This window comes from Leptonotus elevatus, chromosome 6 (genome assembly GCF_054856555.1).
Source record: "Leptonotus elevatus isolate MCC_2025b chromosome 6, RoL_Lele_1.0, whole genome shotgun sequence".
NCBI lineage: Eukaryota > Metazoa > Chordata > Actinopteri > Syngnathiformes > Syngnathidae > Leptonotus > Leptonotus elevatus.
Genome location: NC_141244.1, coordinates 25,893,437 through 25,909,635, shown reverse-complemented (window position 1 = coordinate 25,909,635; position 16,199 = coordinate 25,893,437). Strand labels below are relative to the sequence as shown.

Below are 16,199 nucleotides of genomic sequence, written 5' to 3'. Positions count from 1 at the left end.
AACTTTTGTGGTAACATTTTTGCATAAAAATAGAAAAAAAATATCTGTAATAATCTAGCAGTGATTGTTTAAAAAGTGTGGTCAGACATGGCTTAGTTGCACTCAAACTTGGTTTTGTCCTGTCCTATCAATTGTGTAGGCATATTTTTTTTTTTGGGGGGGGGGGGGGGACATTATATGCAAGACAAACATAACACCTCAAAAATATTAAAATGTTGAGTGAGCTGATTTATGTGAAAAAAAATATGCACAAAATGAGTTCTTGCACATGATGTTGGTTTTGTGTTCAGCAGTTTTGTGCTGCCCTTGAATGATTTTTTTTTTTTTAAATGCAAGCGAACCTTTTGCAGCGGAGGGAAAACAAATACAGTAGGTCAATAGGTGGTTATTTACTTGTTTGCTTCAAACTCTTTGTTGTCAAGAGTTTTAGGACAGAAGATTTTTAGACGCATTGAAAGATATATGATCAAAAATGAATTCAAGGCCTATTAAGTGCATATGTTTTGTCCATATTAAAGTTAAAATAGCATTTTTGTCAAGTGTGTGGTCCTTTTTGGCCCCCCCAGTAGCACAGGTGAAAAATTGTGGCCCCCCCCACCAGCATTTAATTGAAGCTGCCCAACGTGAGCAGGTTTCTAAACGCCGCAAGATGGTGGAAACGCAACAGGACCTTCGTGCACGGATGCGTACGAGTGGTGTGCATCAATGGCGGCCATTGTTTCCCGAGCTCTCAGACGGTCATGTGCGTCCAGGCCAAGAAGCATAACAAGGAAATAAAAGCAGTCTCCAATCGATCACACGCACACACTCACGCACACACACACAGTACACACCTCGACATGTCACAAACACCAACACCTCCTGATGGTTCGACTTGCCCAGGGCCAATTTGGTACTTTCCTGTTTCCACTGAAGTGTGGAGTAGGCCAAACGTTTGCCTTCTATCTAAAGTCCCTAAAACACCCTGACAGGCTGCACTTTAACGACTACTGTTACATGCAGTGAGACTTTAATCGGCTGCTTAAAAAAAACGAGCTTTTATTAAAGTACATTAGCAAAAAATATATTTTTTTAAAATTGTTTTACAGCACATACTGTCGTGTTCTTGTGGTGGATGTGAGCTTATGACTTAAAAAAAAATACTTTCTGCTCAAAACTACAGAACAGCATTTACTGTTTCACGAGAGAAATAACATTATCAGCAAAACTCCAGCCGATTATTGCTTTGTAAAGGCCGAATGTCGGCTGCCATAATCGACAAGACGATTAATCGAACTTGTAAGTCAAGGTATCGCTGAATTATTGCAACGCATGAATGTGGAAAGATCAGCACAAACACAACAAATCAATCATTTGAGGCTCACTTGGTGACAAGAGAGAAATTGTTGTTTACGTTAAAAACATATTTTGAAGGTCATGCATATGTAATCATTCAAAATAATGATTACATATGTAGTATAGCGCGTTTAATGAGACTTAATTTGTATGCTTAAACTCTCGCATTTTTGAAGATTACACATGTGTTGACAAATAACATCTGCACTGAATCACTCTAGAAGCTCTGCAAGACCGCAACCCCCCCCCCCCCCCACAAATCTTTGCTAGGATTCATTACAAAGCAAAAATATCAGGAAAGAAAGAAAAATCAGGCCGATGGGATTTAAATGGTGGCTGTAATCCAGGTAAAAAACAATATTGGTAGTTTGTCAGGTCGATGTGATGGTTCGTTTAAGTACAGCAAGTGTCGGTCAGGTGGGCCAGTACAGGTAGGCCAGTACAGGTAGGCCAGTACAGGTAGGCCAGTATGGTGGTTAGGTTGATTGGTTTGTAGAGTAGATAAAGGTCGGTGTAGTACTAAGAGATAAGTTGGATTGGAAGCCAAATCTCCTGGCTGGGATGCCGTCAAGGATGAGTTTATACTTTTTTTTTTTTATGAAATGACGCCCCCTTGTGGTAGGGGACATCAAATGCAGACTGAAATAACAAGTAGTGTACAGTGTATTAATGAATGATGAACAATGCAGTATTTGTTTAACATTGTGTATCTCATAACTCAAAAGTAAGCAAACTACTCTATTAGGAACATTTTAAACCACTCTCAGTGCATGCAGTATAAAATAAAAGAAGATATTCTTAGATCAGGGGTGGGTTTTAAATTCCATATGGTGATGTGCTGGTAAAGCTTTATGGCAACTCCAGCCACTTTCGCAGTTTATTTTCCTTTCTCAGGACTCCAATGCTGTCAGTGGAACCATCAGAAGCCACAAGCCTCTGGGCCGGACGGATTGCTGGTCGAGTTACGACCTGTCAATTTTGCCAGGATTTTTCAACGTGTGTCGTTTAAGCTCGTGTCCAAGATCTTCCCCAAAATGTTGACTGGCTGACCCGCTATTCTGGCACCATCGACCTCGACTTGGGGGGCCTTAAAACGTTTCGGTGCCAAAATGGTTCGGTTCTCCAGACTGCTGTTGAGCGGATTGTGAGCTTGTGCAGTCTATGAAGACTGTTTTACATTCACTCGGTCAAGGGCACTCTCTCCGTTCCACCTTTCTGGACTTTGACACCAAGGTCATGACATGGGAGGAAAGAATAACCAAGATGGTACAATGTGTTAGAATGTTACTTCTTACCTAGAAGAGACCCTCAGCCTGAATTTACCGTAATATTCCGAGATCAGGTCATTCAATTGACTGGAAACACCGTGGAACACAGACGTTGTTTTTTTTTTTTTTTTTTTTTTATATTGTGGAACAATGAGGAGCCTAACAAACTGTTTTGGAACTTGGCATTTTATCTGCTAGTAAATCGATGCTACTGCTACAAGACGAATTAACTGCTTTCATTTTATGTGAAGTGGGGTGTTTTGAGGCCATCTCTCTCTCTCTCTCTCTCTCTCTCTCTCTCTCTCTCTCTCTCTCTCTCTCTCTCTCTCTCTCTCTCTCTCTCTCTCTCTCTCTCTCTCTCTCTCTCTCTCTCTCTCTCTCTCTCTCTCTCTCTCCTACCCCCCCCCCCTCCCTCCAAAAGAAAGCAAACCAGTTAGACGAGCTTCAAACAGGAAGTCAGCAGTTGCAGTGCACGACAAAGTGGCATTAAGAAAGAAAAGCAGAGGCTTCGTGTGGGCCCGATTGCGCTTTCCGTCCGTTTTCCGACGTTTTTGTGAGTCTCGGCCCAGTTCTGACCCTGCTTGACAGAAGGAATTGAAAGGACAGCCGAGGCTTGTTTTTGTGAGTAAGATGACATTTTCTGAGTCCAGCATGAGGATAATAACTCGTTGAAATACATTTGAAGGAACATCTTGAGATTAACACACCTGTTACAATTTTTTTTTTAAACGACCATCTTAAAAGGACGTTCTGATTCAGGGCTTGTGGCACAACTTTCAAATTTTACATTTTTGTATATGTAGTCAAAAAAATAATCTATTTAATCAAAATTTCCATTTTTTGCTCATTAAAAAAATAGAAATTTAATGTAACATTACTTATGCAGGTGGTGCAAAAACATTTGGAATTGAACAATATTGAAAGGGTGCACTGCATGCCCAATAAGGTGAATAATGTTCTTTTTTTTAACCCAGGTTTCAAAGTCAATACAGTTTTAAAATATTTGTTTTGTTTATTAAAATAATTTTCTACATTTTAATTTTAATAATGAAAAAATAGAACTTTAATGCAATATTACTTTTCTCAGGGTGGACACACAAATTTGACAATTCTGTATTTAAAAAAAAAAATCATACACATTTGATTTTGTTTTTTTTTGCTGAAAGTATAAATTTCCTTTTTAAAATATCTTTGCTTTTTCCTACATTGTTCAATAACATTTATTTGTACGGGACCAAGAACATATTAAAAGAAGTGTGGGATTGTGGATTTGTAAATTCATTTCAATTACCGGTAATATATATATTTTTTTAAGAATTAAAAATCTCTCTTTATTTTAAAGGTATAATGCAGCGTTCCCAATGTACACAATAACATTTCAGGGGTTGTGAAAAATGTATTTATCTAATTTATTAAGACATTAATAGCAAATAAAATACTGAATATAGAATCATTTGAAATAATTCCAATTTTATTTTGCTCATTTGTATATCATCCATATCCATAAATTTCATGCTAATCCAATTTTTCCTCAATATTTACCAGCTGAAAGGTGCGCCGGGTTTCATTTGAAACATTTCCTTCAGTTACCAAATATGGTGCCTTGTCCCATAAATGTTTAATTCCCCCAAAAAGAAAAAAAAAAGAATCAAGAAGGTCCAAACGCACAACAGAGCGACAATGGCGACGGCCAGCTCCGTAGAAAAAGCGTGTCAGCGTCCGACCAACAGAGAACACAGACTGGTCAACAAAACTCTGCGGCGACTGGACAAGCTGCACGAGTCGTGCACGGACCCGCGGCTGGGCCTGAGGAACAGCCCGCCTTACCTGCCGGAGCTGCTGCCCGATACGGCCTCTGCGTTGCGACGAGTCTGGGAACCCTACCGAGGCCTCGGCGTGCTGACGGGCCGAGCCCCCGGGGAGGACGAGGCGGCGTACCTCAGGGTCCACGCCAGGAACCTGCTGGACAAGACCGACAGGGCCTTGATGCTCTTTAAAGAAGGAAAGGACAAGATGTTTGATGAGACGTCCAGCTACAGGTACAGTTGTTTCAGATGATCTTTGCAAAAACGCATTAGAGAAAAAGTAAAAAAAATATATATATATTATTTTTTAAAAACTTTCATTTAAATTAAAACAACATTGCTAAATAAAATCTTCACCGGACAGTTGGACACATCATTAATCACAACCTAATCTAGAAATCACAATATTATTCACATTCATAGTTTTAACCAGAAAGCAGACAAAGTTTTAAAAAATATCATATACTACAAATTAAAAAACAATAAATAAACAAACTTTAAAAAAAATAGTTTACTGTAAGTATTTGAAACATAATTTTTTATATTTTTCAAACACATTTTCAAATGAATAAAATACATTTAAAAAAATCTGGGATTATCTGACATTTTTATTTAAAAATATACATAAATGTATTTTTTTAAACTAATGGATTTACAAAAGATAATATTACACAACAACCAAATGTATTTAAAAAAAAATTCAAATAGATTTAATACTGAAATAATGAAATGAATAATAAAAGTTGTTTTTAACAAAAATCTAAATACATTACTGTTGCAAATGTGTAATATTTCAAACAGTACAGTTTAGAAATAGCTACATTTAGTTGGAAATATTTGTGTGTACAGTGTTACAAATACATTATTCTAAAAACATATTTCTCACAAAATAATTTTAATACATTTAAAACAACAAAGTATTTAAAAAACAATCATTTGGACGTTTATGTATTGTTTGTTATGTGACCTGCACATCAATGTGGTCAGTGGAACATTTTGTGGTATTGTGGGCATCATAAGAGCAGCACATGCATCCTGTGGCATACGACACGAATGCGACACGTGCACGACACGTGCATAACTGCACACGTTGGCACAAGATGACCCCATTGTGGGTGAAAAATATTCCATACGAAATACCGGCGTCACGTCTCGTCTGTGCGTTTTGTTTCTGTGCCAGGAAGGACCTGACCAAGTTGTCCCTGCTCTTCAGCCACATGTTGTGGGAGCTCAAGGCCGTGTTTCCGGGGGATCGTTACCGTGGCAACACCTACAAGCTGTCCAAAACGGAGGCGCGGGATTTTTGGAAGATTTCTTTCGGCAACAAGTGAGACTTTGGATTCATATCTTAAATTAGGCATTTGATTGTTTGGGGAGTCCTTCCTCTGTTATTTACTCCAAACTTTAACGATTTGATATTTTTGTGCGTCTAATATAAACAAAATGATTGATTTGGCGCCATCTGGTGGCATTCTTGTGCCAAGCAACTATGTTGAAGCACGCCGCTGTTTGAAAGGAGTAAGCCCTGGATGCAGCACGCAGTTCGAGGCGTGCCTCAACGTCGGGTGGACCTAAACGTTTGACTCCGCCCACACGGATTTTCATCCTCGAAGCGCCTTCTTTCTTTCTTTGTTGGTAACCCTAACCCTACCACATAACGATTACAGTATGTTTTGAACAGCGAAAATTAAAAACTGACCGAAACCCAAATACTAACCTCAACCGTCCATCTGCTGGGGACATGTAGTACTGCACTTCCGCCTCTTCCTCAAACCGTTTAGTTAGCTCCGCCCCGGCTGACTGAGGCTCGAGTGTTTGTAATTTTCGATGCTCCATAATGGGTTTAAAAAATAAAATAATTTACGTCATAAGACGGCGCATCATTAAATCTGCAAATGTTGTTGGAAAAACATTGTTTAAACCATTTTGAAAAATCCATGTGGGCGGAGTCAAACGTTTAAGTCCACCCGACGTTGAGGCACGCCTCGAACTGCACTCTGCATCCAAGGCAACTCGTTTGAAAGCGCTCTATCAATAAGGACGCCTTCACTTGACAATCAGAATAATTGGTTAACAATTAGAATCGGTCACATGAAGGTAACAACTTCAGAAGGTTTCTGGCTTACCTCTGAACTATGCGGCACTGCGTAGATGCATCGTGCGATGGAGCAGCTTGGCGGAGAAGCTGCGCCGCGTGCACCCGTTCCAGGACGGGATGGAGACGGTGGCCCTCAAGTCCACCGTGGATCTCACCTGCAACGATCACGTCTCCGTCTTTGAATTTGACATCTTCACCAGGCTCTTTCAGGTGGGCTGCTACCGCCTTCTACAAATGCAATATTTAGGGGGGGGGGGGGGGGGGGTAATTGTTATGTTACTCTTACTGTATATTAAAAATGTGTGTAATCGCCACGGGGGACCTTGTGGAACTTTTTTTTTTTTTTGCCGTATTAGAATAAAGTGTAATTGCACATCCACTACAGTAGGTGGCAGTGGCGCGCTTATTGACAGAGTATTCTGCAGAGGTGTACTTACAATCATTTTATAGAGAAATGATCCTATTTTTTGTCGCAATGGAGAGTTGGGTGGGTGCAAAATATTTTCTTGTTCCTGCATTCGCACTCACACCTCCGTACAGTACAATCAGCTTACCTGATGTGTTTTTGGAATGTGAAACTTTTAACACCAAGGGAGGGAAAATGCTCAACTTTAACTCGATAGTCGCTGAGCCGTACTTCATTTTCGCGGTTATTGGCCACGATCGGGGAAGATAAATTACTCGTAAATTACTCAGTGTTGACGCAGTTACCTTTAAAAAAGTAACTCAGTTACATTACTGATTATTTGACTGTATAAGTAACTGAGTTAGTTTGTTGATTACTGGATTTTAAAAGTAACTATTACTTTACTGATGAGTAGATTTTAAAAGTAGCTTAGTTACTTTACTGATCACTTGAGTGTAAAAGTAACTAAGTTAGATTACAAGTTACATTCACCAAATGCCGACAACCCCGCTTAATAAAAAAAAATTCAAAAACGCAATTGGAAGTGCATTTTTAACATTTGAGTATAGTTTTTTTTTGGGACTTTGCATTTGTTATTTAAAAGCTTTTCTAGATTTGACCTAACATCATTTGTTTTATTAAGGCAGCCTGTTTTGACCTGAGATCATCTTTCTGACGCATCCACTAATCGAGCCTTTGCTGACTTTCAGCGAAAGGGAGCAAAAATACGTCAAATTTGGCCTAAATGTTGAAATGCAAAAATCCCACTTAAGTCCGATCGGGATTTGCCGTTCCCAACTGAACCTCATCTCCCTCCTTTAAGCCGTGGGGGTCGCTCCTGAGGAACTGGAACCAACTGGCCGTCACCCACCCGGGCTACATGGCCTTCATCACGTACGACCAGGCCGTGTCGCGACTGGAACGCAACCTCCGCAAGCCGGGCAGGTGGACCACCAGGACCCCCGACGAGAACTCTCGGCGAATTCTTTCTTGATCGCCCAACCTTCCCCTTTCTCCTTAGCTACATCTTCCGTCTGAGCTGCACCAGGATGGGCCAGTGGGCCATCGGTCACGTGACCGGCGAGGGTGCCATCGTGCAGACCATCCCAGAGAATACGGCGCTCTACCTGGCGCTCCTTCTGGGCCACAGCCAGGGCTGGTATGCGCGCACACACACACATTTTTGTGTGTCTTTCACTTGCGTTCTTAGTGTCTTAATGTTCGGCAGCTATTTGTACCCCGACGGGCAAGATGTGAACCCAGACCTCAGCGCCCTGAACCGACCGGAACACAAAGCAAAAGTCAAGGTCACGCAAGTATGTCCGTTTTATATAGACAGAGACACTTAATTGCTGGAGGGGCCACAATTTTTGCATCAGTGCTACTAGGGGGGGGGGGGGGGGGGGCGCGCACAGGAACACACTTCCTAACCAAATGACAAGAATTATTGTAGATAAGGATAAAATATGTGTATATGTGCAAAATAAATGGTCTTAATATAGTACAGGGTGTAACTAAACCATGTCTGCCACCTAGTGGTGAATGGTAATATTACAACTTCAAACTACAGTTGATGCATATTTGCAGTTCGCCACACGTAATTTGCATATTCACAGATTTTTTTCAATATTTTGTTTTTTTGCCAGATTTTCAGGTATTTTACCATATTTTGTGGAAAACATATGTTAAGTGTTTATCAGTGTTTTATGAAGAATTTGGGGGAAATTATCCTGCTCAGTAGGAGATGATTTTTTTAATGTTCTAATGTGTATTTAATATACATGATTTTTTTTCTAAATGCAATTATAACTAATATGTCCCAATTTTTTTTTTTAAATACAATCACCGTATTTTTTACTAATAAATTACCTATTTTATGTAACTTATTGATTGTTATATTTATTTATATTTAGTCATAATTAAATAACCAACTATTCAAAAATTGTGTCTGGAAATTGTTTTACTTACTTACAGTAAATAAGTTCAATTATTAAATGAGATAAATGAATAAAAACGAAATGGTGGCTAAATGACGGGGAAAAAAATAGTGCAGAAGTACTAACGGGCCAGATTAAAGAAAAGAGCAGCCCTTACACTTCTATGGTTGATTAATTGATTACAGAATCACAACCCAAAATATGTTTATTAAAAAAACACACACTCAATATGCCTTTTATTGTGTGAAATAAGTGTTTGATCCACTACAACTCAGCAACAGATTGGCTGGTTGGTACTCATGAGGCACAGCTGTGCGCACGTTCTGATACGACCGATTTCAACTGGTCAAGCTCATTTCAACTAGTCACGCGGCTAAAGCTAACCCGTTCTTGGAATCGCTTGAAGCGAGCAAAACTTACCAACTCAGCAAGGGAAGAAACCAACGATCGCTGTTCGAGATGGCGCGCTTCATCGTGACCGACCTTCCTTCCTTCCTTCCTTCCCCGGTGTTTTGCATACATGGCGATGGCGAGCAGGAGCAGTACGAGCTTTACTGCGAAGCCGGCAGTTCCTTCCAGCTGTGTAAGATCTGCACGGAGAAGGACAAGGACACTCGCATCAAGCCGTGCGGACACCTGGTGTGCAGACGCTGCCTCGACAGCTGGCTGGTATCACGACACGACACGACACGACACGACACGGGACACTACATTAGGTACGCCCGTCCGACATCCTGTTGACCTCCAGCAGAAATCGTCAGGCCACACGTGCCCTTACTGCCGCTGTGACATCGAAGGCACCGAGGCGGTCGACGTCGAACCCTACCGGCCCAAACACAAGAAGGAGAAGGAGGAGAAAGAGGAGGAGGAGGAGGAGAGCGACGAAGACGACGACCACGAGGACATTGAGCAGGTGGTGAAGCAAATGGCCGCCCTGAGGAAGAAGGCACGTCTTATGTTATTCGCACTCTTTATTAGCGTTTTTCTACACACTTTTTGGACACGGTTATAAATAGGTGGGCGTGGCGGACTGGCAGAAGGGGGTGTGGCTAAGCATGGGTGGCAGACTGTGACATGAAGCTGGAGTGCAAATTGTGAATATTTTGGCTTTCGAGCCACTGCTTGGAATATTCTGTTGCGAGACCAATTTTGAAAAACTGAGGTAGTTTGAAACCCTACCCCAACTTTTAATTATTACTTTGGAACCTTAGCCATACTTTAAAACCATATCCCTATTTTAACACCTTACCTTGAAACCCTAACCTACTTTGAAACCCTACTTTGAAACCATATCCATACCTTAATCAAACAGGACAAACTGTGAAACCCACAAATGAAAACGAAGAACCCTCGCAAGGTCGCCGTGACTACAAAGCGGCCAACCTGACTCCAGATCCTGAAGTCACTTACTATGCCACACCCCTTAGAGGCACATCCAACACACGAATACGACAGTAAAAGCAGCTCATTTGACGAAAGCTCCTGTGCTTTGTCTGCGACAGGCTCCAGAGAGAAAGGTCGCTCAGCAATGAATGACGAGGGACACTGAGGGGATTGGACGCCATTTTTCATTTGCACTCCAACAGGTCAGTTAGCCTCTCACAGCAAGAGAAATGATTATTTACTGAAAAAGTCATTTGAAATTCTCTTTGTGTGTGAACGCAGAGCTGATCCTCGAGTCTGGAACAGGATCAAGAAGACATCATGGAAATAAAACAAACTCAAATAAGTAATACGTTTTTTCTATGTGTTCAAAAAAAGATTGTCTTTGAGACTATTTGCGATTCGACAGAACTTCTGTGCCCCACATGATATAATTAAATGTATTAAAATTAACATTTGTTTATGTAAAATGAGAAAATATTAAAAAGATGACCCTTACTATTCGCGGGGGAAGCTGTATAATTGACACCAAATTGAAAACAAAAAATACATTTAAATAATTTTTTAAAACGCTGATAAACATTCAATGAATTTTCCACACAAAAACTCGGAGGTATGCGAGGTTTCCACTGTAATTATTATAACGCAACTTGTACCTTCTGTTGGGCGCCGTGATGATGCCGACGGCCTTGAAAGTTCTGCTCCTCAATCCTGATGATGTCCTCACGTTCGTACATGTTGGATCCCTCCAAAGTGTTCCGTCGGCAGCATTCGCCTGATGGAGCGTGGCTCTTCCACGTCCACGCAACTGGAAACCTTTCTTGATGCGTGTTTTATTTGTTTGTTTGTTTGTTTGTTTGTTGGGGGGGGGGGGGGGGCTTAATCTCGGCTCAGTCCAATTTAAACCCACTGAGGGTGACCAAGCAGGTTGTTGGCGTAGTTTAACACGCGGTAATCGCGTTCGTGAAATCACAATTAAGTCCGTCGTTGCTTTTATGTATATTTTTATTTACAAACGTTACTGATCCTCCAAGTGTTACACAAAAAAAATAAAATCTTTTCAGAAACATCAACGAAACAACGTGCCGAACTCAGGCTAAAAATAAATAAATAAATAAAATAAAACTAGCTAGGCAGGGGAATAGTGCAATATTCTTCTTCTTCCCGTGTTGAAGTTAATTTGGCGGTTGGCAAACCAACCTTTGGTGTATTACCGCCACCTACCGTACTGGAGTGTGAAGCAGCAGTGGCACTGCAGCAGTGTATTTAAAAAAATGAATACAAATCATATCCTAGTCATTGATATTGTTCCCTTAAATAAAAAAATAACTGATTTTAAATGTTGGTTGTTGAATCAGTTCCAAGAAGATTTTGATCAATGAAAAAATCCCCAAGTTCATTCTCTTTAATAAAAAAATATCCAGTTCTTTCTTTCCTTATCTTAAGCTTTGTATTTCCATTAGCACATGCCAAAGAGTTTCAAGCCGGTCACATGCATCATATCTTCTAGGAGAGTATATTCCTCTTTTGTCAAATGTGGAATTTCAACGCAAGATGACAAATCCGAAGACAAGTCAAATCAACTCGCCTGCAAATTGAAGAGCTCAATGCAACAGTGACACCTGATGGTCAATTTGGTGACCTACATGTAAACACACAAAATGGCTCTTCTAAATAACAAAAGGCAAATGTGCTTGAAAAAGTGAATAACTGTAAGCTTTGGATGATAATTTTAGCTAGCAAATATATATTTAGAAAAAGACAATTGGAAATGATAGAAGTCATGAAGAAAAGGAACTCAAGAGGAGAGGAAGCGATGGGAAAACAATTTATTTTATAGCGAGTGGCATCGATTTTAGGTTTTGTCTTTTAGTACATTGTTACTGTGGAAAAGGGATTCGGATCAAATAGTTTCACTGCCCCCAGTTGTCTGCCCGGTATGGTCTGGTGCAATTTGTTCATAAAAAAAAAAAATCAATTTCAAGATTCAGTGGACTGGATTTATTTATTTATTTATTTTATTTTGCAAAGCCTCTGATGTATTCCCCTTTTTTTTTTTTTGCAGTATTAAACCAATTTGAAGAGGACAAATGGAAAATGGACTCTGGACAGCCCGCGTCACAAGCACAAAGTGTGAAATGAAAGTAAAGTCAATATTTTGTCAGCTGCCCAACTCCAACATTGTGTTTGTGAGTGAGCTGTTCTATTTTTTTTTCCTGAATTGTGACGTAACAAAACAGCAAATTTACATAATAACCAGTTTCTCTGCCCATGACTTTGGCAGCAAGGCTCGACAAGGATCCGCCACTTTCAAGCCATGCTCGGAGTACACTTTTGGGATGTTCAGGAGAATTCCCGTTTACGATATAAACACTGCAGTGGCATGCGAAAACAGCAATAAAATAATATATATAAAGTATACACAATCAAACTTTGTAATCGCTGTAATAATAAAGAATAGCATATATGAATGTCTATAAAAAAAATTGTCATCATGTTGTTGAGTTTGAGTTAGCTTTACAACCAAATCCAATCGTGATTGTGTCCAACATGTTGAGATCAATTATTTCAGATGGCTTTTAATATGCCGGAAACCCGAGACGGATGAAGAAAAACGTCACATTTGAATACGATGAAGAAAAACGTCACATTTGAATACGATTAGGAAAGCACATCGATTACCCGCTCATGCGTTCGTCGCTGCGCGTCAAGCTAATAATCAAAATGAATTATTCATGAGCGGAAGACGCCAACTGCTCTCTTCGCAAGGAGCTGATAAACGACCGTCAAAGAACCACAAAGGTTTGCGACCAGTCAAGAGAAGAGAGTTTGTTTGAAGAATGCTTTTATTTGTCACGTCGTCCAGCACTGAAGACGGAACGCGAAGCGCTTGACTGATGATCGCGCGTCACTTAGTTATTGGCCATGGTGGACTCCAGCCAGTCGTTGAAGATGCAGACCTGAGATCGAGATCAGATTGCGTTAAATCAGTGAGACTGACTTCGAGGCTATTCGGGACGAGAATTGTTCCGGCAAGTTTGAACAGTACCTTGGCGTAGACACCGGGGTGGTCCCTCTCGGCGCAGCCGTAGCCCCAGGACACGACGCCCTGAAGCTCGCCGTTGCACACCACGGGGCCGCCGGAGTCACCCTGACGGCACAAAGTTTCATGTTTAACACCAGAATTTTGATACAGTGTATCTCGTTTCCGTTGACAAAAGTTACAGTTGTCTGCTTCGCTACGACAATCAGAGAATGAGAAGACACATGGTTGAAAGCTGAGCCGGACAGATGAACCCTCCCGACACTTTAACCCGGGGATTAAAGCATCCCAGGACAGATTAACTCCCAGGTTAAAGTGTCCTAGGACTGATTAACTCCCGAGGGTTAACCCTTGGGAGTTAATCGGTCCTAGGACACTTTAATTTAAAGTGTCCTAGGACTGATTAAATTCCATGGGTTAAAGTGTCCTAGGACACTTCAACCCTCGGGAGTTAATCTGTCCTAGGACACTTAAACCTGGGAGTTAATCTGTCCTAGGACACTTAAACCTGGGAGTTAATATGTCCTAGGAAATGTATTAATTTAAATTAACTCCCGTTAAAGTGTCCTAGGACAGATTAACTCCCAGGTTAAAGTGTCCTAGGACAGATTATACCCCTGTAGGATAGCTTTATCTCCTAATATTCAGCAATTAATTATCTGCTATATTTTATTTATTTTTCAAAAATATACTTTTTTCTACACTCCTCCAAATGTTTTACAGTTGTGTTATTGTTTTATTGTATGTTTCTAAAAATAAAGGTAGGGTTAAGGTTAGGGGGGTTAATTTGTCCTATAGGGGTTTAATCTGTCCTAGGTCTTTAACCCCTGGGTGAATCTGTCCTGTTACACCGGATCAGTATTTGACCGCAAAAAGTATTTGAAAGCAAAAAGTGGAATTGCGGCTAACAAAAACTTGACACTGAAAATGGATTTAAAGTACCTGGCAAGAGTCCTTGCCGCCCTCCAGGTATCCGGCGCAGAACATGGACTGAGTGATCATGCCGGGGTAAGCGTTCCTGCAGTCCCTGTCGGACAGGATGGGGAGGTCCAAGCACTGCAGCTTGTTCTTGTCGGCGGCTACGGAAAAAAAGCAATCGAGAACCAAAAGTCAAACTTCAGACCGGACGCGGCAAACAAATGGCGACGCGGCGACCTACTGGAGCTCATGGTGTTGCCCCATCCGGAGACTTTGCACATGGTGCCGGCGGGGGCGCAGCTCGCGGGCAGGGCCACGGGCTTCACGTACTGGTTGAGGGTGGCGGGTTTGCTCAGCTTGATCAGCATGACGTCATTGTCGATGTTGTACGAGCTGTAGCGGGGGTGGCGGATGACGCGGGACGAGCTGATGAACTGCTCCTTTCCCTCGGTGACCCTGATGTGGTGCTCGCCCAGACGCACCTCCACGCGGCTGCGCGACATTTCAGGGGTCGTTGAAAGTGGGCCCGTTCATAAGATCGCGGTACTGTTAAGTTATTAACATTGTTTTTCAGTTTCAATTTATATTTTAGCCGTTTTGGATTTAGTTATAGCAGTACGGCTCAATGAATAGAATTGTATTATCTGTCTCACTTTCAGAAGAAGGGCAACGGGTTTTTACATTTGCTATCTTGAAGGAAGTCTGGTACCGGTCTCTGTCGGAAGAGGGGAGGCACAGGCTGATTATTGTTTTTCTCTAATCTGATTTATAGCTATGGGAACTTGCAGAAGGGAGGAGAGAGGAATTCTCTTGTATTTATACCCATGGGAACAGAGTTGTAAACAAATGTACTGTGGGCTGATGGGAGGAGACTTTTCGTATTCACCCACTTTTCAATAAATAATGATGTGCCGGAGTGGACGACACACAATCTGATGGAACGCGGCTTCAGTGTCGTCGGTTTTTGTCATCAGAAGCTTCTGATAATTATAATACCTTTGCAAAGGGACTTCTTCACCAGGATCTCACCATTCAGTTAATTGAACACGCAAAGAGTACAATACTTAATATTGTCCACTCTAACAGTACGTACGACTTGAAGCAGTGAGCGGCGGACACCACCCAGTTCTCGTTGACCAGGGAGCCTCCGCAGAAGTGGTAGCCCGAGTTGAGGGACACCTGATGGGGCTGCGAGTGCGGCGTGCACTCGTACCCTCCGACGATCTTGTCGTCCTCCGTGGCAACTGCGATCACACGTTGGGAGGAACGACGAAGGAAATGAATGCTCGCTTCAGTCGCTTCAACAAATACGAGCGTTTAAAGATTGACAACTTTCGTTCACGAGTCTCAACTTCATTTACTCTTAGCTCCTGCCAACATTTACTCCATTACCCAGTGCCAACATCAGATCAATCGTCAGCCGACGGGGAATTGAAAACAGACAAATGGATTTCTCGTGTCAGTGATTTTGAAGACGCGCGGCACTCACAGGCAGCTCCGATGAGCAGAACGAAGACAAGACACCTCATGGTTGCTAAGCGATCTTGTGGATGAGGGGACCTTACCTGAAGGCTCGCTTTTTAAGCGCCGCCGGTGGAGCGCCGCCCTCCTCCGCGGTCCGTCCCCATTGGTCAGCAGGGAACCAATCGCCGCTGGAGGATGTTGGGGCGTTTGTTTTGCACTTTTTTTGTCCAGGCATCACCTTCTGTTGAGTGCTTAGTTTGATCCGCGGGACTCGAAAATTAGCCACGAAAGACGAAGCAATCTGACAAAAGTACAACTTCCAATTAAATATGACATTTTCACTTTTATTCTCTTAAATTCAGATTTAGTGGAATTTTAGCATTTTTTTTTCTGTTCAAAGATTTGCTCGAGTGCTTGTGGTGACATAACAGCATGTTGATTCCATATCTCGACATGTGGACGTTTTCCCAGCATCTTCTACCTCAAGTGCACTTGACAATCTTAAAAAAACAAACCAGAAACAAGGTCATGAAATAACTTTG

The 16,199-nt window shown here is 41.5% G+C and overlaps 2 protein-coding genes and 1 long non-coding RNA gene across 8 annotated transcripts; 1 reads left to right on the top strand and 2 right to left on the bottom strand.

Moving 5' to 3' along the window:
- The first annotated feature begins 3,042 nt into the window (after positions 1 to 3,042).
- Positions 3,043 to 12,732, top strand: cblc (Cbl proto-oncogene C). 6 transcript variants are annotated; one of them, XM_086079435.1, is made up of 12 exons: positions 3,044 to 3,224; positions 4,149 to 4,642; positions 5,589 to 5,735; positions 6,560 to 6,716; positions 7,736 to 7,857; positions 7,934 to 8,071; positions 8,138 to 8,228; positions 9,387 to 9,518; positions 9,598 to 9,795; positions 10,352 to 10,435; positions 10,515 to 10,578; positions 12,298 to 12,730. In XM_086079435.1, the coding sequence occupies exons 2-10, from the start codon at positions 4,218 to 4,220 to the stop codon at positions 10,379 to 10,381; spliced, it is 1,440 nt and encodes a 479-aa protein (XP_085935561.1). In that variant the 5' UTR covers positions 3,044 to 3,224; positions 4,149 to 4,217; the 3' UTR covers positions 10,382 to 10,435; positions 10,515 to 10,578; positions 12,298 to 12,730. The 6 variants fall into 6 exon arrangements, with proteins under 6 accessions (XP_085935565.1, XP_085935563.1, XP_085935561.1 ...); XM_086079434.1 differs by having other exon boundaries at positions 3,044 to 4,642; positions 12,298 to 12,421; positions 12,517 to 12,730; XM_086079439.1 differs by having other exon boundaries at positions 3,043 to 4,642; positions 9,387 to 9,565; positions 9,647 to 9,795; positions 12,298 to 12,732.
- LOC147172976 (uncharacterized) lies at positions 3,698 to 11,401 on the bottom strand. Its single transcript, XR_015095450.1, has 4 exons — positions 10,889 to 11,401; positions 9,270 to 9,439; positions 6,535 to 6,734; positions 3,698 to 4,594 (listed from the first exon to the last, which is right to left on the bottom strand). It is a non-coding gene; the product is annotated as an uncharacterized LOC147172976 (long non-coding RNA).
- A 328-nt stretch (positions 12,733 to 13,060) lies between the features above and the next one.
- On the bottom strand, positions 13,061 to 15,764 carry LOC147172974 (trypsin-2-like). Its single transcript, XM_086079440.1, has 6 exons — positions 15,683 to 15,764; positions 15,287 to 15,437; positions 14,435 to 14,685; positions 14,218 to 14,354; positions 13,282 to 13,383; positions 13,061 to 13,192 (listed from the first exon to the last, which is right to left on the bottom strand). The coding sequence occupies exons 1-6, from the start codon at positions 15,720 to 15,722 to the stop codon at positions 13,145 to 13,147; spliced, it is 729 nt and encodes a 242-aa protein (XP_085935566.1). The 5' UTR covers positions 15,723 to 15,764; the 3' UTR covers positions 13,061 to 13,144.
- Between the last annotated feature and the right edge of the window lie 435 nt (positions 15,765 to 16,199).

Coding starts and splice junctions, on each gene's coding strand:
- cblc (XM_086079435.1), top strand. CDS start 4,218: ATGTTTAATTCCCCCAAAAAGAAAAAAAAAAGAATCAAGAAGGTCCAA. Junction 8,229..9,386: donor CAAAAGTCAAGGTCACGCAA/GTATGTCCGTTT, acceptor GATGGCGAGCAG/GAGCAGTACGAGCTTTACTG. Junction 9,519..9,597: donor GCTGCCTCGACAGCTGGCTG/GTATCACGACAC, acceptor GTTGACCTCCAG/CAGAAATCGTCAGGCCACAC.
- LOC147172974 (XM_086079440.1), bottom strand. CDS start 15,722: ATGAGGTGTCTTGTCTTCGTTCTGCTCATCGGAGCTGCCT. Junction 13,384..14,217: donor GCGGCAAGGACTCTTGCCAG/GTACTTTAAATC, acceptor TTGTGCCGTCAG/GGTGACTCCGGCGGCCCCGT. Junction 13,193..13,281: donor ACCCCGGTGTCTACGCCAAG/GTACTGTTCAAA, acceptor TCTCGATCTCAG/GTCTGCATCTTCAACGACTG.